Source organism: Phacochoerus africanus, chromosome 1, assembly GCF_016906955.1.
Source record: "Phacochoerus africanus isolate WHEZ1 chromosome 1, ROS_Pafr_v1, whole genome shotgun sequence".
Lineage (NCBI taxonomy): Eukaryota > Metazoa > Chordata > Mammalia > Artiodactyla > Suidae > Phacochoerus > Phacochoerus africanus.
Genome location: NC_062544.1, coordinates 111,055,635 through 111,078,284, shown reverse-complemented (window position 1 = coordinate 111,078,284; position 22,650 = coordinate 111,055,635). Strand labels below are relative to the sequence as shown.

The window sequence follows — 22,650 nt, the reverse complement described above, 5'->3', positions numbered from 1 at the left end:
TGGACATTTCATATAAATGGAATCATAATAATATGTGGTCTTTTGTGGCTTTCTTCATTTGGCCCAGTATTTTCAAGGTACATGCATTTTGTGGAATAGGTTAGAACTTTATTCTTTAATTAAAAAAATTAATAAATAATAAATATTTTATTATTTAAAGAACAATGTTGGTGGAGTTTCTGTTGTGGCTCAGTGGTAATGAACCCAGCTAGTATCCATGAGGATGTGGGTTTGATCCCTGGCCTTGGGTCAGGCATCCGGCTTTGCCATGAGCTGTGATGTAGGTCAACCCTGTGGCTCAGATCTTGTGTTGCTGTGGCTGTGGCATAGATGCATTTTGTTCATTAGTTAATGGACCTCTGGGTGGTTTCCATTTTTTTTAAAACTATTGTAAATAATGCTGAAAGCATTCATGTATGCATTTTTGTGTAGACACACTTTCATTTTTCTCAGGTATGTATTAGATTGGAATTGCTATTCAAATGGTAACTCTATGTTTAATCCTTTGAGGAACTGCCAAGCCATTTTCCAAAGCAACTGCACCATTGAGGTTTGCACTCAATCCACATCCTTGACAGCACTTGTTTTCCCTTTTTAATAAAGTTATAGCTAACCTAATGGGTGTGATATGGTATCTTGTGATTTTGATTTGCATTTTCCTAATGACTGATGATGTTGATTATCTTTTTGTCTTTTCATGTGCTTATATGTGCCATTCGTGTATCCTCCTTGGAGAAATGTGTATTCAGATCCTTTGACTTTTTTTTTTTTTTTTACCTTTTCTAGGGCAGCTCCCGTGGTATGTGGAGGTTCCCAGGCTAGGGGTTGAATCAGAGCTGCAGCCGCCAGCCCGCACTAGAGCCACAGCAATGTGGGATCCGAGCTGAGTCTTCAACCCACACCACAGCTCTCGGCAATGCCGGATCCTTAACCCACTGAGCAAGGCCAGGGACCAAACCTGCAACCTCATGGTTCCTAGTCGGATTCGTTAACCACTGTGCCATGACGGGAACTCCCACTCTGCCTATTTTTATATAATCTATGAGCTAAGTATGGCTTCCACATTTGAAAATAGTTGCAGTAGTGATAGATCCTTAACCCAGTGCACCGAACCCTTACCTCCACAGAGACAAGTACAATCATTAGCCTGCTGTGTCACAGTGAGAACTCCAGTCTTCCAGTCCTTAAACATGGAAACAAGGAATATTTTTCCATGTGTTTACATCCTTTTTTGTTGTTGTTGTTGTTGCCATTGTATTTATTTTTTGGCCTAAATCCATGGCATACAAAAGCTCCTGAGCCAGGGATTGAATGATTGAATCCGTAACACAGCAGTAGCCAGAGCCACAGCAGTGACAACATCGGGATCCTTAATCCACTGAGCCTCTAGGGAACTTCTATATCTTGTTTCTCTCAACAATATTTTTATGGTTTTTAGAGTGTAAATTTATATTCTTCATAAAATTTATTACTAATATTTTATTCTTAAGGTTATTAATGGATTTTTTTTTTTTCAGACATCTTTTAGGGTCCCACCCGCGGCATATGGAAGTTCCCAGGCTAGGGATCGAATCTGAGCTGTAGCTATACACAACCACAGCAATGCCAGATCTGAGCCATGTCTGTGACCTACACCAGAGTGAGGCCAGGAATTGAACATGAGTTCTCTTGGATACTAGTTGGGTTCGTTACCACTGAGCCGCAATGGGAACTCTTGGAATTGCTTTAATTTTATTTTTAGATTATTCTGAATCTGAATTGGTTTTTTTATATGAGCTTGTATCTTCTCACCTAACTCATTAGTTCTAGTAATTTTTTAGTGGATAATTTAGGATTTTCTACATATACAATTTTGTCATATAGAAGAATAGTTTACTTCCTCCTTTCCTATCTGGATGCATTTTATTTCTTTTCTTTGCCTAATTGTTTTGGCTAGAACCTTCAGTACAATGTTCAATAGAAGTGACAAGAGCAGACATCCTTGTTTGTTCCTGGTCTTAGGGAACTGCATCCAGTCTTTCACCATTAAGTATGGTGTTAGCTGGGTGGGTTGGGAGGGGATTTTAGATGCCATTTGTCAGAAAATGCCTTCTATCCTTATTTGTCCAGTGTTTGATTTATCATGAAAGGGTGTTGGATTTTTGTCAAGTATTTTTTCTGCATCTGTTGATAATGATTTGGTTTATTTTTATATTCTATTGATACATTTGTTTTCCATTAATTGATTTTTGGATATTAAACCAACCTTGCATTCCTGCAATGCATCCCATTTGGTCTTGGTGTGTAATTAGTTGTATATGCTGGCACATATATAAACATTTATTGAGGATTTTTACATCCATATTTAGCAGAGATGTTGGTCTGTAATTTTCCTTTCTTGTAAAGTCTTCGTGTAGTTTTATACTGGTCTCACACAGTGAATTGGGAAGTGTTCGCCCTGTAATATTTTTGGAAGCGTTTGTGAAAAACTGGTTTTCATTCTTCTTAAATAAATGTTTGGTAGAATTCATCAGTGAAGCCATCTAGGTCAGGACTTAATTACTGACCAGCAATGGTGACTTCCTTTTTTTTTTTTTGTCTTTTTTGTCCTTTTAGGGCTGCACCCATGGCATATGGAGGTTCCCAGGCTAGAGGTCTAATCCAAGCTACAGCAGCCAAGCTATGCCAGAGCCACGGCAACACCAGATCCAAGCCGAGTCTGCGACCTACACCAGCTCATGGCAACTCGGGATCCTTAACCCACTGAGCAAGGCCAGGGATTGAACCTGCAACCTCCTGGTTCCTAGTCGGATTCGTTTCTGCTGTGCCACGATGGGAACTCCAAGATGTGGTTTATGACAGAGAGATCAAGGATGACTCCAGGGTTTTTTTGACCAAAAAGATAGAATGCTATCAGAGATGGGAAGACTGTATGAGGAGTGGTTTGGGAAACTACTAGATTTTGTTAGATTTTTGGCTTTATTTTATACATTAAGAGTTGGCAGTTTGAACATGAGGGGAGATGAGGGGTTGGGAGGATGAGCTGGGGGGGATTGAGATGAAAATGCTATAAAATTGGGTTGTGATGATTGTTGTACAACTATAAATGTAATAAAATTCATTGAGTAATTAAAAAAAAAAAAAACCTGAGGGGAGAGGTCTAGATGGCTGGAGATAGAGATTTGAGTGTCATCATCTTATAGAAGGAATTTTCAGCTGTGAGATGGGATGAGATCACTAAGGCAGGGAAGGCAGATAGAGAAAGATAGGGTCTTCATCCCTCTGCCAACCACTCAGTTCTTTAGTTCTCAGCTTAAGTATTTATCAAGTGAAGATATTCCTGGAGTTCAATTAAAATGTATCCATCTCCTGGAGTTCCCGTCGTGGCGCAGTGGTTAACGAATCCAGCTAGGAGCCATGAGGTTGTGGGTTCGGTCCCTGCCCTTGCTCAGTGGGTTAACGATCCGGCGTTGCCGTGAGCTGTGGTGTAGGTTGCAGACGTTGCTCGGATCTTGTGTTGCTGTGGCTCTGGCGTAGGCTAGTGGCCACAACTCCGATTTGACCTCTAGCCTGGGAACCTCCATATGCTGTGGGAGCGGCCCAAGAAATAGCAAAAAAGACAAAAAAAAAAATGTATCCATCTCCTAAATGTTCTCAACCCCAACCCTTATACATCTTTGGGTTTTTATAGCACATGGGGTTTGCCATGTCATAGGCACCCAGTAAAACTGTAATGAAGAAATGACAGAATTTTGTATAATTCTTTGATTTTTTCATATGATTTAGCATTCTTCCCCTCCTAATGTGCAAAAAACCATACAACAGTTATTCTTGTTGATAGTTTGATAGATTTAAGTTTCCTGTTTTCCTTTAATGCCTCAGAGCTATAGGAATGCATATTCTCTTTAGGGCTGGGCTTCAGTGCAGCTGCCTCTGACAATTAAAGTGCCTTAAGGAAATTAGCATTCACAGAGGAACTAACTAGTTAGAAAAGCAGATTCTTAGGGCCCAGCAACCTGTTTTTATAAGCCTTCAGGATGATTCGGGTGTGTGCTACATTTTGAGATGGCCTCCTTAGAGAACAGAATTCTTGCTTGGCCTGAATGGTTTTGCTCTTTTTTTTTCATGTAAGAAGGTACAGAGTTTACCTGATGCTTTCAGTGCCTTTATCATGCCAACTCCTGAGTTCTCTTAAGATACCAGCTGTTCACCTTGTCTCATTCAGGCAGTTTTGAAATGCAGGTTTCTCCAAAGTGCCCACAGGCGGTGAAAATGTCTTTTTTATTTGTTCTATTGTTTTGTTTTTTTTTTAAATGAGCTAAAATGAATATCTGAATACATATTGAAAATGTAACTATATTTGTATTTTCACCTCCTGGTATAGTATAGACTTGAGCATTAGCTGTACTTTCAGATTTATGTATTTGTTGTCTAATTTAGATAATCAAATCATAGAGAATATGAGATTTTTAACTTATAACGAATGAGTTAGTGGATATTTGATTCCTTACCATGTTCAGTTTCATATCAACTTAATTAACTCGCTGTTGACAACTCTTCTATAACTAATTAGTATTCATCATAGGATAATAAAGAATGCTGGAGTTCCCATCGTGGTGCAGTGGTTAACGAATCCAACTAGGAACCATGAGGTTGCGGGTTCGATCCCTGCCCTTGCTCAGTGGGTTAAGGATCCGGCGTTGCCGTGAGCTGTGGTGTGGGTTGCAGACGCGGCTCGGATCGCACGTTGCTGTGGCTCTGGCGTAGGCCGGCGGCTGCAGCTCTGATTCAACCCCTAGCCTGGGAACCTCCATATGCCTCGGGAGCAGCCCAAGAAATGACAAAAAGACAAAAAAAAAAAAAAAGATCTAAACACAAAAGACTAAAAGAATACAATAATGAAAAAAAAAAAAGAATGCTAATCTTTCTGGTTATATTAACTGAGAATGAGTTTTAAATTCCTTCTTTATTCCAGATCCCTTTAAGATGCATCGTGATGATGGCCTGGAAGATTTGCTCTTTCTTCCCAGTGGAACAACCAATGCTTCAGCATTTACAGAACCAAACGATCCCCTGAAAAACAGTTACGGTACGACTTCTCCAACTGGATTTATGTCCTAACTCCATACAATTGATGTGGCCTTTCATCTCTCACCTTTGAAGTTAACCACGAGGCAAAGTTATGTCAGGGGCTCTGGCTCTGACAAGGCTCTTCCTAGATTAGTCACAGGAGAGAAGTCAGTGTTGGCCTGCTCAGGGTCTGCTTGCTTCTTCTCGTAGGGTATTAAATTCTATGTCCTAGGGCCTGAATCTCTCTCCACATTTTACTAGCTTAAGCCTTCGCACAAGTTATGTCCTCTCTAAACTTTGGTTTCTTTATGTATAAAGTGTGGTCAAGGAGTTCCCGTCGTGGCGCAGTGGTTAACGAATCCGACTAGGAACCATGAGGTTGCGGGTTCGGTCCCTGCCCTTGCTCAGTGGGTTAATGATCCGGCGTTGCGGTGAGCTGTGGTGTAGGTTGCAGACGCGGCTCGGATCCCGTGTTGCTGTGGCTCTGGTGTAGGCCGGTGGCTGCAGCTCCGATTGGACCCCTAGCCTGGGAACCTTCATATGCCGCAGGAGCGGCCCAAGAAATAGCCAAAAAAAGACAAAAAAAAAGTGGTCAACAGTAGTTCTTACCTTAAAGATGTGGTGATGATTAAATTATATAGAAGTACTTCACATAGTGTCTGGTACGTAGTAAACATAAACTAACCTTATTAATTAATAGTATCCTCATTCCTGGTTTTGTATAACTTTTTACATGAATGTGGGCAAGGTAGTGTAGGGTGGGCAAAACTTCTGCCCATCTGAGATGTTCAGTTGAGGCCCTGATAAAACAACAGATTAATTTTAAAAATAGTTTATTGGAGTTCCCATCGTGGCGCAGTGGTTAACGAATCCGACTAGGAACCATGAGGTTGTGGGTTCGATCCCTGCCCTTGCTCAGTGGGTTAATGATCCGGCGTTGCCGTGAGCTGTGGTGTAGGTCGCAGACACGGCTCGGATCTTGCGTTGCTGTGGCTCTGGCGTAGGCCAGGGGCTACAGCTCCGATTAGACCCCTAGCCTGGGAACCTCCATGTGCCGCGGGAGTGGACCAAAGAAATAGCAAAAAGACACTGCAAAAAAAAAAAAAAGTTTATTAATGCATGCAACATACATCACATGGGAGGAAAGTAACTCAGAGTGGTAGCTTAGAGATTCAGTTTGCATAACATCCTCAACAAAGAATAATAAGTTTATAGAGAAATGACAGAAACAGTTTTATGCTTCCAAAAGTCCTACTATGGGAAGGCTAAATACGTGGGAGGGAACTAAATAGAGACAGGTTTGTTGGCAGAGTCTTCTGATGCTCTCTCTGTCCTGATAAGAGTTTCTCCCCAGCAAAAGGAAAATGTATATCCTGCCTTTAGGAAGAAAAGGGGGGTGCTTTTTCTTGGTTTGCTGTTTGTTAAATTGCCTTCAACTCAGAGTTTTTATATTGAAAAATCATATTTTGGCGTGACATATTCTGGTTTCCTTTGGTACCCATTATCCGTAAGTCCTGCTTCAAATAATGCTTATGGAGTTCCCGTCCTGGTGCAGTGGAAACAAATCCAACTAGGAACCATGAGGTTGTGGGTTTGATCCCTGGCCTCGCTCAGTGGGTTAAGGATCCGGCATTGCTGTGTAGGTTGCAGATGTGGCTTGGATCTGGTATTGCTGTAGCTCTGGTGTAGGCCGGCGGCTGCAGCTCTGATTAGACCCCCTAGCCTGGGAACCTCCATATGCCGTGGATGCAGCCCTGAAAAGACCAAAAAAAAAGAGAGACAAATAATGCTTGTAATTCTGTATTTGTAAAAATCCTGGCTAATAATATGTTTCTTTTACGCTCTGCTTTGGACTGATAATATCCTGGGAGAAGGATATTAAATGAGTTGACTTTGATGCTGTCCATCTCTTCTGACACTTCAATTTTAGCTTTGACTCCTATTTCTTCAGCTTACTAGCTAATGAATCATTTAATTTGCATTGACTTTCCTTACAGCATCTTTCTTCTCCTGTGTTCTCTGTGCTTTACCTCAGTGCAAGCCCCTGTCACTTCATGCCTATATCACTTCTGTAGTCTTCTGACAGACTTCCTGCCCCCCTTTAAAATTAATTCTGGATATACCTGTTACACTGACCACTCTGACGCCCTGTTCTATAGTCATTATCTCATTTTCATAATTAAGACATGAGACTTTTTCCCCCCTTCTCTTCAGTTTCTCTGGTTCTAATCCTATTTCCCTTCTCTGGTATACAAGATCTGTTGAATCACTAATCTCACAGTCTCAGAAGCATTCTTGGTATCTTCATTCTTTTCTTTGCTCAGGGATCCTCAACCTTGAAATTGACTACTCTCTCCTCTTCTGCTCTTGCTTCTCCTCTGAAGCCTTCTGTGACTATTCTGGTCTTTATGGTTGTTTTTAAACTCTTGTAGCATTTGGTCCATACTGTACACTTTACCTTATTTGCTATATGACTACCTTGCCTATCTAGCTAAATTATAATAACCTTTTTTTTTTCTTCTCCTTTTGCTTTTTGGGGCTTTTTAGGGCTGCACCTGTGGCATATGGAAGCTCCCAGGCCCAGGGGTCGAATCAGAGCTACAGCTGCCAGCCTACACCACAGCTCACAGCAACACAGGATCCCCGACCCACTGAGCAAAGCCAGAGATCGAACCTGCATTATCAAAGATGATAGTCCAGTCCGTTACCACTGAACCACAACGGGAACTCCCTAGATTGTAGTAATCTTGATGGCGAGGACCATGTGATTATTATGTCTGGCAGAGGACAACATAATAATAATGCTTTTGTATCTGCCTAGTTCTTAATAATGTAAAAAGCATTTTCACAGAATTGTCCTCTAATGTTGGAAAGGTGTTAATCTCGTTAACATCACTGTGAAGGTGAGGAAATTGATTCACAATCCCTAACTATACATTATGCTATTAATTGTGATGTTGAAGCAAGAACTCATCCTTTGGTATCTTTGAATCTTTGAAAAACATTGTAGAAGGTGATCAGTCAATGCTGATTAATGGCGTGACAGCCTAACAATTGACCAAATCTAAAGATTGTCAGTAGTTTTTACTTTAAAAACTTTGTTTCTCATTGGTCTTTTTGGCCTATGTCTTTATGACAATATAAAATTTGTAAACTTCTTCCAAGTTACTACTTGTAGTTGCAGTTTGTTCATTCTGATTGCTTTGAAAAGGTTTTGGCAAATTTTTTCTTTTTCTTTTGTGGCCACACCTGAGGCATATAAAAGTTCCTGGACTAGAAATTGAACCCTTGCCTCCTCAGCAACCCAAGTCAACACAGTTGAATTCTTTTTTTTTTCCTTTCTTTTTTTTTTTTTTTTTTTTCCCTTTTTGTCTCCTCCATGGCATATGGAGTTCCCAGGCCAGGAATCAGGTCTAAGCCACAGTTGCAACCTACGCCACAGCTATGGCAACACTGGATCTTTTAACCCACTGTGTGAAGCTGGGATCGAATCTGAGTCCTGGTGCTGCAGAGACACCACCAATCCCCTTGTGCCACAGTAGAAACGCCTGATTTTAAATATCAGATGTCTTTTTCCCCCAGTGTTGGCTTAGTTTCAAAAATGTTTTTGTTTGTGTTTTAATATTAGGTCTCTTTCCCTGTGACACGTTTGCTCCTGCAGCTGTTGTTCCTCAGGCTTGGTCTGTGGAAGCTCCCAACCCTCCACACTCAGAGCCTTTAATTTCCCCCATAGCTGTTATACAACCTCTGCAGCCCATGGCAGGTAAGATATTAGAATCCCTCTTTATCAGCTAATAATCAATATACGTAATCAGGTATTTTTAATTTTTTTTCTTTTTTTAGGGACGCACCCACAGCATATGGAGGTTCCCAGGCTAGGGGTTGAATCAGAGCTATAGCTGCTGGCCTATACCACAGCACCTTGGGATCCGAGCCACATCTGCAACCTACACTATAGCTCTTGCTGACACTGGATCCTTAACCCACTGAGTGAGGCCAGGGATTAAACCCTCAGCCCCATGGTTACTAGACGGATTCATCTCCACTGTGCCACAGTGGGAACTCCTATCAGGCATTTTTAGCCTTATGCAGCAATACAATTAAAATTTTCACAACTATTGCAAGTTTTCATTTGTTTGTTTGCTTTTTTAGGGCCATACAGGAAGTTCCCAGGCTAGGGGTTGAATCAGAGCTATAGCTGCAGGCTTACACCACAGCCACAGCAATTCAGTATCCAAGCAGCGACTATGACCTGCACCACAACTCACAGCAACACCAAATCCTTCACCCACCCAGTGAGACCAGGGATCAAACCCACATCCTCATTGATACTAGTTGTGTTCGTTACCACTGAGCCACAACCTAACTCTAACCTAACCTAACTCAAGTATTTTTAAACTTAAGTTACCGAGGGAGTTCTCATTGTGGCTCAGCAGGTTAAGGACCTGACATAGTGTCTGTAAGGATTTGTATAACTTAAGTAACTAATTTCACAGCTGGAAGAATTAAGTTGAGTTGAAATACAACACTTAGGGATGATGGGTAAATTTGCACTGTGATTCAGTGCAAATTTAGCACTCTGGGGAGTTTTCTTGATGTCCCATAGGCTCTCTTTCTGATACTAATTGTGTACCTGTGTTATTTGGGATTTTAGACTTGTGATTATTTTTAAAAAAATTTTTTGCCACACCCATGGCATATGAAAGTTCCCGGGCCAAGGATTGAATCCAAGCCACAACTTCGACCTACACTACAACTGTGGCAGCACTGCATCCTTTTAGTCCACTGTGCTGGGCCGGGGATCAAACCTGTACCTTTGCAGTGACCTGGGCTGTTGCAGTTGGATTCTTAACCCACTATGCCACAGTGGGGACTCCTAGACTTATTTTTTGGTCTCGTCTACCTTTCTTCCTCCATTGTTTGTTCTCCCAGTATTCTAGTCTTCTAAGTATTGAGACTGTCAAAGCATAGGCACAAATGCATTAGTAATGTTTAGGATCTTACAGTCACAAAAGCCAAGATCGTCTTGTGCTCCAAGAAAGTAAGATGAATGAAGAGCTATGACCAGACAATGATGGATCCTAAATTTCCATCTTATTTCCCTTAGAGCCAGCTGAGGATGTAGAAATGTCATCATTAGAAGAGAGGGCACCAACGAAAGCATTGGAAATGATGATGGGACTGGTGGCTGTTGACATGGCACCATCTAGAGAATCAGAGATGATCCCGGCCAAGGATGTGGTCTCAGCCACAGAAACAGAGGTGGCATTGGCTAAAGACATGGAACCACCTCCCAAACCAGATGTGGCACTGGCCAGGGACGCAGAATCATCCATCGAATCAGATATGGTCCTAGGCAAGGACATAGCACTACCCACAGAAACAGAGGAAGCACCGGTTAAGGATGTTGTATGGCCCACAGAAACAGATGTGTCTTTGGCCGAGAACATGGTACTGCCCACAGAAACAGAAGCAGCCCCAGCCAAGGACATACTACTATTCAAAGAAACAGAGAGGACATTACCTGTAAAAATGGATGTGGCCCAAGGTAAGGTCATAGTACTACCTACAGACCAAGAGATGGCCTCAGCCCAGTGTATAGCATCACTCTCAGAAATAGAGGTGGAACTGGTTTCAGACATTGTATCAGCCACAGAACTGTCCTCAGCCAAGGATGTAGCCCTGTCCTCAGAAGCAGAGGTGGCCCTGACTGGGAATATGGCCACACCTCCAGAAACAGAAGTCACACCAGTCAAGGACATGGCTTCACCCCCAGGAATAGAGGTGGCCCGGGGCAAGGATGTTGCCCCGCCTCCAGAAACAGTGGTAGCCCTGGGCAAGGATGTGGTTTTACCTCCAGAAACAGAGATGGCCCTGGGCAAAGACATGGCTGTGCTCCCAGAGACAGAGGTGACTAAGGATGTTGCTGTGCCTCCAGAAACTGAGATGGCCCCAGCCAACAATGATGCTTCAGCCAAGACCCTTGCACCATCATCAGAAGCAGAGGTGGCACCGGTTCCAGTTAAGGACATGGGAATTATGTGGACACAGGAAGAAACAAATGAGGACTCCCAGTTAGAGTCTCTCCACAATGAGGAACAGTTAGCTGCACCTCCTCTCGTGATGTCACCAGGTATGGGCATATGCTTACTTATGCTGTTTCTGTCCCCCAGGGTGTGCTCCCCAGGAAGGACAGACATCATACCGGGCAACATAAAGACAGTCACACTTTTTTTTTTTTTTTTGGTCTTTTTAGGGCCATACCCATGGCATATGGAAATTCCCAGGCTAGCGGTTGAATCAGAGCGATAGCTGCCGGCCTATGCCTAGCCACAGCAATGCCAGATCCAAGTCGTGTCTGTAAGCTACACTGCAATTCACAGCAACGCTGAATCCCTAACCCACTGCATGAGGCCAGAGATCAAACCCGAGTCCTTGTGGATCCTAGTGGAGTTTGTTACCACTGAGCCATAACGAGAACTCCAGTCACACTGTATTTTGCAAGTCCGTACACATTCCTACTCTCCTAGATAATTCTATCTCACTGTCACCCTCCTCCAACCTGCAGTACCTTCTCCATCCTTGTTCTCTGCTCATCTTCCTGTTTTTCTTACAGATAATTGAAGAGAAAGAGAACATGCACAAACTTCCACTCCTTTGTTTACAGAATTACTTGCATCCTTATCCATCGACTACTTTCCCTCCTGTTGTAGTCAGTTAACTGTCTCTGCTTCTAGTAGTAAAGGGCAGAAGCTTTGGTTTGCATTAGATCTCGTCTTCTCTTGCCTACATAAGTATTTTGCCCTAGCCGTTCTGTCTTCCTGCCTCTCATGATTTTAATCCCCTTTCCATTAGATGATTCCCACCACATAAAAATGTTTGTTATTTTTCCACCTTAAGAAAACCAACCATCCTCCCAACACCGCCTCCCCCACCCCCTGCCCGCCCCTGAAACCCCACTTTTCATTGTTCTCCTGCTCTCATAAGAGCATTTCTCATTCTTCAAAAACTATTCCCATTTCTAGTTTCGAGAAGGTGGAGAAATAGCTGAAGCAGTGCTTCTCTGAAAACCTGTGTTGTCTTTCCTTTTGCCTTTAGAACCAGTCACAGCCACAGGCCAAAAGCACAGCTTGCCAACAGATGAGGACTCTGTGTTAGAAAAACTAGAGCAAAAGAAACCATTCAGTACTCAACCTCCTGAACTTCCTTCAGAGACCTCAGGTAAGTCAGGGGAACAAAGTGACCTCTTTAACTGGGAAAGATGACCTGATGGTAGGAGATGTCGTTCCTTGTGGCGAGGTAATAATCAGCAGTATCGTTCACCAAGTCAGCTCTCTTTCTCAAACAGATTTTGTGTTGTTTAGGCAGAAATTCAGCTTGCTACATATTTTTAAATTATCACTATATCAACCTCGCACATCTAAGCCAATACAGCTGCTCACTGTTCTATCCTGTGCGGCCTTGGGCAGGTTGTTTAGCTTTCCTATGTCTCAGTTTACTCAGCTCTAAGATGAATGAATTGATCAGATGTTCTGTACACCCTTGCTAGTTACCATATGTTCCATAGCCCAGCAGCATCTATGCTACCAGGGAGCTTATTAGAAATACAGGATCTTAGGCTCCTCCTCAGGTCACATCATAATATGCATTTTAGCAAGTTCCCCGAGGTAATTCTTATATACATTAAAGTACCCTAAGATGCTTTTTGGCTTGCAAGCTCAATTATTCAGTGAACTTTACACGTTTTTGATGATAAGCCAGAAGCACGTGCATGTGATTATCAACTTAGCAATTCCCTGTGTCTGTGTTTAGAATGAGAACTTGAGGGCGGGGACCAAGACTTCCTTCACTTGGAATCTCTAGTGCTTCAAACACTGTCTAGCACCGGTAGCAGCTAAATAAACGTGATTTTTATTTTATTATTATTTTGCTTTTCTTAGGGCTGTACCCACAGCATATGGAGGTTCCCAGGCTAGGGGTCGAATCGGAGCTATAGCCATCGGCCTATGCCACAGCCACGCCAGATCCAAGCTGCGTCTGCAACCTATACCACAGCTCATGGCAACGCCAGATCCTTAACCCACTGAGCGAGGCCAGGTATCAAACCTGCAACCTCATGGTTCCTAGTTGGATTTGTTTCTGCTGCGCCACCACGGGAACTCCCATAAACGTGATTTTTAAAATGTTGTTTTAGTGACTCAGAATATCAGTAAAGATTTATTAAGCCCTCATTGTGTATAAAGGACACCAAGCTGAGGCACCCAGATGTTTAAGCCTGGGTCCTGGCCCTTGTGTGATTATATTATATAGCCTCGATGGTGAAAGAAGTTCCTAGGCATGAACTCCAAAACTGAAGATTTATATATTAATTGAATTAAATAGTATAAGAGATGGCACCAGATAGCTGCTGATTAATTACCATATTAAATGTTATAAATGCTGTGGGTTGCTTAAAGCCTAGCAGTTTTCAGAGAAAAGTAGTAATTGGCCTGAAGTATTAAGTAAACGAGAGGATTCTCAGGATATTGGAAAGGTAAAAACAAGAGCGAAGTCGCTCTCTCTCTCTTTTTTTTTTGTCTTTTCTAGGGCCGCACCCATGGCATATGGAGGTTCCCAGGCTAGGGGTCCAGTCGGAGCTGTGGCCACCAGCCTACACCACAGCCACAGCAACACAGGATCCGAGCCACGTCTGTGACCAACACCATAGCTCATGGCAACACCAGATCCTTAACCCACTAAGCAAGGCCAGGGATCAAACCTGCAACCTCATGGTTCCTAGTCGGGTTCGTTAACCACCGCACCATGATGGGAACTCCACTATCTAATTACTTTAATGTTCTTTGAAATCATTTACTGAGTTAGACTTGACAAGCTGTCCTAGGCCTGCCCTCAGTTAGACTCTTACCAGGATCTTGGCTCCTCCATACTGCATTCATTGACATAAAAGCAGGTGGATAGACCAGTTGACTTCCTGAAACTTTTTCAAGGGTGCTCATCCTAATGGTTTTAATTCATTACCCTACTTGGCAGTATGTACATGTCTCTGTATTTTGGGAAGTACCTTTAACAAGAGAACATTGAAATCTTAACAAATTTGTCTTTCAAAGTAGGAGGCTTTGGTTCTGAAATGATGTGAATTTTTTCTCTGGCTAAAATACTAATTCAGTATCTTTTTTCCTTTTCTTTTTTCTAAAGTAGCATAATTCTGTCCTTCTGGTTTCTTTCCCAAGTAATTGGTATAATATTGACAAGTAATTAGTATAATATTAGTAACAGACTCTTAGAATTGTCAAATCACATGCATTTCACTCTAATCCATGTCACCAAAAAGAGATAGGCGCTTGCCATCTTGATAGTCATCTTGGGAATTATGTACCTATTAAAAATAATAACATAAATATCAGAGAAGATTTTTAGGCAGTAGGTGCTTATTATTACAGGTTAGATGACCTCTGAATTTCTTTTCTCACCTTTCAAATACTTCATAAATATGTTTGTAAAGAAATCTTCACCTGAGATGATCTTTGATCTTTGTTAATATTTGCTAATTCCAGTTAAGGGTGAGAAATGTTTTGGAAAAAATTTCTTTCCTAAATGAGTCAGTACATGGGTTGGTGAAAATAGACTACTTAAATGAGTTACTAAGTGGACATTTTTTAAAGAAGCAATAACGAGGGGTTCTCTGTTTGGAATTTTAGCCAACTTCATGTATTGCAGGTACCCCTCCCACACAAGCCAGACAAGTGTGCAGACCCAGTGACCACAGGTCCACCCGGCCCAGGCCTGCCAGGGTCCCTCCTGAGCTGCTGGGAGGATCTTCTCCAAGGAAGACTCTTGATCCTGGGCTAGGCCCCTGCCCTTTGTCTGAGCTGGGTTGGGTTTCTGGTTCATCTTCCTGTGGTGAGCCTGGGAACCAGAGGAAAACTATTCATGGTGACGTCCTTGAACCCCAGAGGGATCTTGTCAGGGAGGCCTGGGATCTAGAAAGCACAACCATGATGATGAAGAAAAAAAAGAAAAAACCAAAGCAAAAGAGATATCCTCAACCCCGGGCTGGTGGACCTTCAGATGACGACAATGCAGACGAGTCTAAAAGTCATCTCTTTGCCACTGACCCACGAAAATCAGGTGTTCTTCCCAGCCAGCCTCCCACGGTGGGCACAGAACATGGACTGGTATCCCGGGGAAACTTGAAAAGGGGATATGAAATTGACTCCAGAGCAGCCAAACTGGTAGCTGAGAACTTTGTGTCAGAGAGTCTCAGCATTCCTTCATGTCCTTTGGAAGAACTGCCAAAAACTGCAGTAAATTCTCAGCCCAAACTCAGGGAAGATGCAGAGGGCAAAGGTAATGAGTCAGCACTACAGAGCCAAGACAGGAAATCTCTGCAGCAAGATGAGTGCAAGTCGCAGCCTGTACCTGACCTCAGGTCTTCTGTGGATAAAAGCCAGACAGTAGGCTCCCTCAATCTGAAAGGACCCCTGACAGAAGTTTCTGCACACAAAGTAGAGATCCCTTTGGAGATCATACCCAAAGAGGGTTGCTCTCCTCTCATGGACCAAGAGGCTGTGGGTGGAATTGCAAAACCCACAGCAGCAGCAGGACTGCCCATTTTGGTACCTACTTTGACAGCAAGTAATCCATTAGAAAGTAGTCTAAAAGAAAGGAATGATGAAAGTAAAATGACCAAGCTGCAGAAGGACAGACAGAAAGAGTTTTCTGAAGGAGTTGAAGAAGTTAAAGAACTAAAAAAGGAAAGTTTTCCTAGGCAGAGACATGAGAACAGCATCATTGCCTCTGAACAGCTGCAGGATAAGGTGTCCGTTCAGGTTCCTGGACCAGGGAATGAACCATTTAAGAGAATGGTGGGTGACAGCAAAAGCAGGAAGGGAAAGGGCAGTTCGGGGAAAGTGAGATCGAGTTCTGGGAAGGTGAGAGCAAGGTCTGAGCTGCCATTCCTCCCAGACAGCCAGAAGGACAGCAGAGCTGTTCATGCACCAAGTGAGCCAGCCCCGAAAACTGAAACAGTGACTGCTGGGGATAAAAGTGAGGAGCTGGGGCTAGATTCTTCAAAGCCCTCAGGAACAGTAACCAACCTCACTGAGGCAGTGGCGATGGGGAATCCTAAGGAGGTGACTGACACCTTGCAGGCCTTGATTCCTTTGGGAAATGGGTCAGGCATGATTCAGACTTCCATTGCTCCAACAGAAAGAGGAGCTGTAGCTGTGGACATGGGTGTCAGCAACCAGAGCAAGGAGGAAAAGTGTCCTTGGGGGGAGGCAGCTCCCTGGATTGCTGAAAAGCCTAAAAAAAGAGGTAGTGAAAGCAGAAACAAAAAATTTAAAAATAATTATTCCACACAGCCTGCTAGAATGGAGAGGAAGGAAGAAATCTTCAACCTCCCTTTTGTAGGTAGTACTCCCCATCAAAACAAGGAATTAGAACTCACTTTCCCCATAAATCATGACCCTTTGTTCTCATGTGCATCAGATACACCCACAGTGGGAGTAGCTGACCAAAAGGGTAGAAATGCTGAGGCTAATTCTTTGGAGCTTGGGGCTGTTGGCAGGAACAAAACAAACAGAGGCGAGGATTCTGCTGTTACCCAACCAACTACCAAGGTGACAGATGTGAGCTGCCAAGACCAAATCCAGGGGGCAGGATTTCTTCCTTCAGTACTGTGTGAGGAGAATAAGATAGATACAGGCAAGGGACACACTGCAGTAGCTGACAAACCAAATAAAAGGAGTAATGATGGAAAAAGCAAAGAGGTTAAAAATAGTTTCCCTGAGAAGCACATTCTGGAGAATAAGATAGATGCAACAAAAATACATGTTCCCATGGAAACCATAGGGGACCACAGAATTGAAGGAATAGGCTATGTGGACGAAAATAGAAATATTACATTTACCTGCCCCAGAACACTACTGAAGTCGATGAATAAGTCAGTCCCTCTAGAGGCTCAGGAATCAGCAGCCTGTGAAAAATTGCCTACTTCTACTTCTCAAGTTGTAAAGGAAAGTGATTCATTTCCAGACATCTTGGCAGAAAGTGGTCAAGCGACAGCTCAAACCCAGATTTCCACATTATTAGTGGTAGATAATTGTAGCAAAGTTGGAGTCCCAGATGAAGAAAGACCCAAGGCCCCCTCTGCTGTTACACCCTCTACAAGCACAGGAGTTGCCCCAAATCTTCCAGCAGCTGTAGAAACAGCTAACAGTCATGGAGGTAACCGTCTTCAGAATAAAAGTGAGCTTGCTGATCCCATGAAAAATGGAGCAGGGGTAGATGGAGGGCGTGTGATAGGAGAATCTGAGTCAGTGCCCAGTGGTGCATCTAAGCATTCAGTAGAGAAGACCATGGAGCCAGCGAGAGGGCACCTTCTTTCTGGAGTGCTAGTAGGAGACCAAAGCCTGGCAGGTGGGGTCAGAGGCCTAGAAACCTGTACAGATAGGAGTAGTTTTCCAACATGTCCAGTAAACAAAAAGGAAGAGTCTGAGGCGGCTTCTGCTCCAGTTCCAATTCCTGACCTACTGGGAAACAAAGCACAAAAGCCCAGTTTCTGTGAGGACCAAAATGCTGAAGATAGAGATTCCAAGGGCCCAGACAGTTTGGCTAAGGAGGTATATATGGTTCTTTTGCCTCCAAAAAGTGAAAAAGATAAATTGGAAGAAATCAGTCTGGCTTCTGAAATGAGAGGATCGGCACATGTTTCCTTGGCACAAGCAGAACTCCAGTCAGATGTCTTAGATGACAAAGTTGAAGCGACTCCTTCGAAGGTGATAGATGAATTAGTAGTGACTGCTTCCAAGGCTTCTCAACTCCCAGAACCCAAAGACAAGGTCTTGGAGGCACCTGAGAAAATGACCGAAAAACCTGAACCAAAGGCACTGAGAGAAGGGAATAAGGAAGATAAAAACAGAACGGCTGAACCGATGAAAGGCTACATGAGACCCACCAAGTCCCGAGGACTCACTCCGCTTTTGCCTAAATCTGCGGTCCAGGAAAGAGAGCGATCCAAGCAATTCAAGTCCAGTGGTATGAACCTGCCATGGGGAATTATGTGTGCTTGTGGCTTTTTGTCAGCATCAAAAAGGCAAAGAGCTTGTGCTTTGGTTCCATCTAGACTCTAATCATCCTCGTTAACCATTGGTTTGTTGGCATGAAAACCTGTAACTGCTAGTTATGTGTTTTTTCTGCAGCCAAGGCATGACTTGTGTCCATCTTGGGAGGCTGGTGACATGGTTGCATGCCTTTCACCCAGCACTGAACCTTGACTTTGAGGGGAAGTTGAATTTCAAGCAATAAATTCTTTAGCAGAAAGCCTATCACTGTCCACAATACTCTTAAATTTTTTTTTTTAAGTGTGCTTCCTATGTGTAAAGTTTATAGCCAAATTTTAAAAGCCCCTGAGGGACTTTTCCAGATCCACACCTGCTGCATATGGAGGTTCCCAGGCTAGGGGTCTAATCGGAGCTGTAGCCGCCAGCCTACACCAGAGCCACAGCAACGCAGGATCCGAGCCGAGTTAATGACCTACACGACAGCTTACGGCAATGCCAGATCCTTTACCCACTGAGCGAGGCCAGGGATCAAACCTGAGACCTCATGGTTCCTAGTCGGATTCGTTAACCACTGAGCCACGACGGGAACTCCTCTAGCCAAATTTTAATCATGACTTTGCAACAAGTCACAGGAGGAAAGAAAGCACTTCATGTCCAGCTAGGGGGTGGGAGGCTTTTTTTTTTTTTTTTTTCCAGTATTCATATGTGGTTTGTGCTGGTAGAACTAAATATCCAAATTGGCTTTGGATTAAATGAAAATGAATGGCCCATTATGAGGAAATGGTAGCCTCCAACCAGATGGGTAGGCACACTCTCTCACTGATGCAGCTGTGTCTTTTACCAGTTTGTTGCCTATAGCTATTGGCCCAGTTCCATATGGGTTAGATAGAGTTGGGCATGACTTGTGTCAATGAAACTTAGTCCATATCCATGGGCAAGTCTATAATACCTCCTCATGTAGGATTACTTATACTTTTGCCCTTTTGACTCTAGTCAGTCAAATAATTGAAATGAGACTGAGAAGGTAATTCCTTTAAGATTTAGAAATGTTAGTGCTCTCCACCCCCACCCCCCCTGAAAAGTATGTATCTAATCCTGGCTTCCCTGAACCTGATCTTCAGAAAGTATTTCCTGCCCTTTGAGGTTGTTCACAGCCTACAGATGATGCTTTTTCTTAATCACTGTTTCCCAACTTGCATGATAAGCTACTAACTCCAGAAATGAAAAAACACTGGGCAGCCTTGGTATAGCCAGTTAGGCTTCTGGAGAAGCTTTGTCATGGGATGGTATTCTGCATGGTTATGGACTTGTTGTTTTGGGTGAAGCTTGTGCTATGCATGAAATTGTACTTAGTAAGTAATGTGTATTGTGTGAGTAGAGAATGCTAAAGGTTATTATTTGCATAAGGCATTCTGATCTTTCCCATTTTTATCTTCTATTGCAGAAAAGGCAGCAAAGGAGGTTGTATCTAAAGAGCTTTTGAGCTTTCATTAAGATTTCCACCCCTCTGTCTTGTCCTTTAGTTTTATCTTCTAGATGGGTTCTTTAGTTTCAGTACTGAGACAAAGGATAACATGTAATTTTTCTGAAACTGAAGCATCTCTTTTAGCTCAGTATTACTGAAGAAATGTAGAAAGAGGAATTGTTGTGATTCTTGAGGAAGCAAGTCAGATGCTGCAGAACTTTTGGGTCCCTACCTTGGCCAGGCCATACTCAGTGTGTTAGGAGTGGCCTTGCAGAGTAGCTGTTTGGGAGAGTGATATATTTTGGACAGAGTTTCCTCTCTAAATTCTATCACAGCTTTTCCCTAAGGATCATCTTTTTTTTTTTTTTTCCCCAGTAGTTAAAACTTTTTGAAATTAATTTTTGAAGGAGTTCTGTCATGTCTCAGCAGTAACGAACCTAACTAGTGTCCATGAGGATGCGGGTTCAATGGCTGACCTCACTTTGTGGGTTAAGGATCCGGTGTTGCTGTGAGTTGTGGTGCTGTAGATGTGACTTGGATCCTACGTTGCTGTGGCTGTGGCCAGCAGTTATAGCTCCAATTTGACCCCTAGCCTGGGAACTTCTATATGCTGCGAGTGTGGCCTTAAAAAGACAAAAAAATGGAGTTCCCGTCGTGGCGCAGTGGTTAACGAATCCGACTAGGAACCATGAGGTTGCGGGTTCGGTCCCTGCCCTTGCTCAGTGGGTTAACGATCCGGCATTGCCGTGAGCTGTGGTGTAGGTTGCAGACGCGGCTCGAATCCCGCGTTGCTGTGGCTCTGGCGTAGGCCGGTGGCTACAGCTCCGATTCGACCCCTAGCCTGGGAACCTCCATATGCCATATGCCACGGGAGCGGCCCAAGAAATAGCAACAACAACAACAACAGCAACAACAAAAAAGACAAAAGACAAAAAAATAATAATTTTTGAATAGGTTATTACATTCACATTCTGCAAAGGGATATGCAGTAAATGTAAGTTGCCCAGTCTGTTACTCCCTCATTCAAGTTTCCCTCTCCAGAGGCAGCCAGTGTTAACAGTGCCTTATGTGTCCTTCCAGACAGTTTATGCATAAACTGACCTGTGTATTTCCTGATTTTTATAAAAATGAGACATATCATACACACTGATGTGTACCTCAATTTGTAAACTTAATTATTTTCGAGGTCTTTACAAATCAGTGCAAAGAAAGGGTCCTCAGTCTTTTTTAATAGCTATATTGTATTTCATTATATGGAAGTACACTAATGTATTTTACCACTTCTTTATTGACAGATGTTTACACATTTTTCTTTTTTCTTTTTCTCTATTAGAAACAAAGTACATAAACTAAACTTGTATATACAAATTGCCATACTTACATGCATACATACTTGTAATATATATACACAAGTATATCTGTGTAATAAAAAAGAGCTCTGGAGGAGAATCTCTGGTTTGAAGAATACCTGTTTATAATTTTCATGGGTGTTACCAGATCGTTCCTCATAGGGCCACAGAGATACACCAGAGCTACACTCCCACTGAGAACTTAGAGCAGTACCTGTTCCTTGGTACTCTCTTCACTAGTGTGGTTTTTCTCTTTTGTTATGTGTGCCAGTCTAAAAAGTAAGAAGTTATATCTTGGTATGAATTTATTTTGTGTTTTACTTATTAAAGTACTTCCTTTATTACCAAGTTTATAAGAGTCATCCCTTCTTGAAGTTTATAAAAATATTTTAAATATTTCACATTTTGAATCTTTGATCAGTCTAGAATTTGCTTATTCATTTCTCTGTATGTATGTGCGTGTATGTTTTGTTTATGAGATGTGAGATACCATCCCTTGGTTGTCCTACTATATTTGTGTAATCTATCTCCCTCTAAAATGCCACCTTTGTCATGCTCTAAGTAACACAGTGTGGCTTAATAATGTATTTTAATATCTAATAGATCTAGCTCCACATCTTTTTTATTACTCTTTTTCAGAGTTTTCCTGACTCTTTTTGCTTATTTATTATTTCATGGAAACTTGACAGTTGGCTCATAGCTTTGGAAGGAGTAGGGGTGGGAAATCCACTGATTCTTTTTCTCAAAATCACATTAAATGTATCAGTCACCCTAGGGAGAGTTGTCATGTAGGTTGAGTTGTACTATTCAGCAATGTAATGCATGTCATGTTGGATAATATCACATATTCAGGTTTATGTGTCTTAGTCCCTCACTGGTATTTTGATGTTTTCTCTGTGCAGATCTTGTATATTTCCATCTTCTAATTTGAAGATATTAAGAAAGCAGGCAAGCGTGCAGATGCAGAGCTTTAGGCAAGCCTGGGGCTCTGAGGCAGGGGACTAAGTGAAATGGGGAGTATCTGGATTTATGATAGGGGTGGCCCCTTATGCCCAGCCACCACTGGTTCATGCAGGCTCTGATGTTTCATCCAAGACTGGTTGTACACCTGGCTTTATTACATTTTATTTTTGTTCCTCACTTCCAATCATTTGTGTTAACTCCTCTGTGGTCAGATATTGTGACCCATGGTTTTCAGGGTTTGGACGATAAAGATATGATTAGTGGTATCCACAAAAAGTAGCAGTTGCCATCTAATATCGGGTGAATATTGAGTGCCTAGCTGTCTATAGATAGGTAGATGGATAGTCACATGTGTGCAAATGCATGCACACACACACACAAATACACATTCTACGATATTTGGAAGGGTCTCTTCATTTTACACATGAGAGGACGGAAGCTATCCATGTTAAGGTCATATAGAGAGTGAAGTGGCAGAAATAAAATTTGAACCTGGGTCTTTTTTACTCATGCACTCTTCATTCTGCCTTAGAGGAGCCTTCCAGAAGTTTTAGGTTTTCAAAAAGAAAAAGATGAAGATTTGATGTTAATAATTAATAATTTTAAAAATTTTAGGCGTTCCCGCCATGGCACAGTGGGTTAAGAATCCAACTGCGGCTGATGGGGTTGCCGCAGAGGTGTAGGTTTGATCCCTGGTTAAAGGATTCAGTGTTGCCACAGCTATGGCATGAGTCAAAGGTGTGGCTTGGATTCAATCCCT

At 42.5% G+C, this 22,650-nt stretch overlaps 1 protein-coding gene across 23 annotated transcripts in view; it reads left to right on the top strand.

Moving 5' to 3' along the window:
* Nucleotides 1–22,650, top strand: part of MAP4 (microtubule associated protein 4) — a 172,475-nt gene that overhangs the window by 114,962 nt on the left and 34,863 nt on the right. For 13 of the 23 annotated variants that reach the window (XM_047773064.1, XM_047773033.1, XM_047772991.1 and 10 more), the window contains exons 5-9: nt 4,955–5,068; nt 8,678–8,812; nt 10,157–11,182; nt 12,148–12,270; nt 14,767–18,087. In XM_047773064.1, coding sequence (XP_047629020.1) covers nt 4,955–5,068; nt 8,678–8,812; nt 10,157–11,182; nt 12,148–12,270; nt 14,767–18,087 — 4,719 coding nt within the window. The remainder of the gene's footprint in view (nt 1–4,954; nt 5,069–8,677; nt 8,813–10,156; nt 11,183–12,147; nt 12,271–14,766; nt 18,088–22,650) is intronic. The other 10 variants (XM_047773093.1, XM_047773147.1, XM_047773126.1 and 7 more) reach the window with 2 other exon arrangements.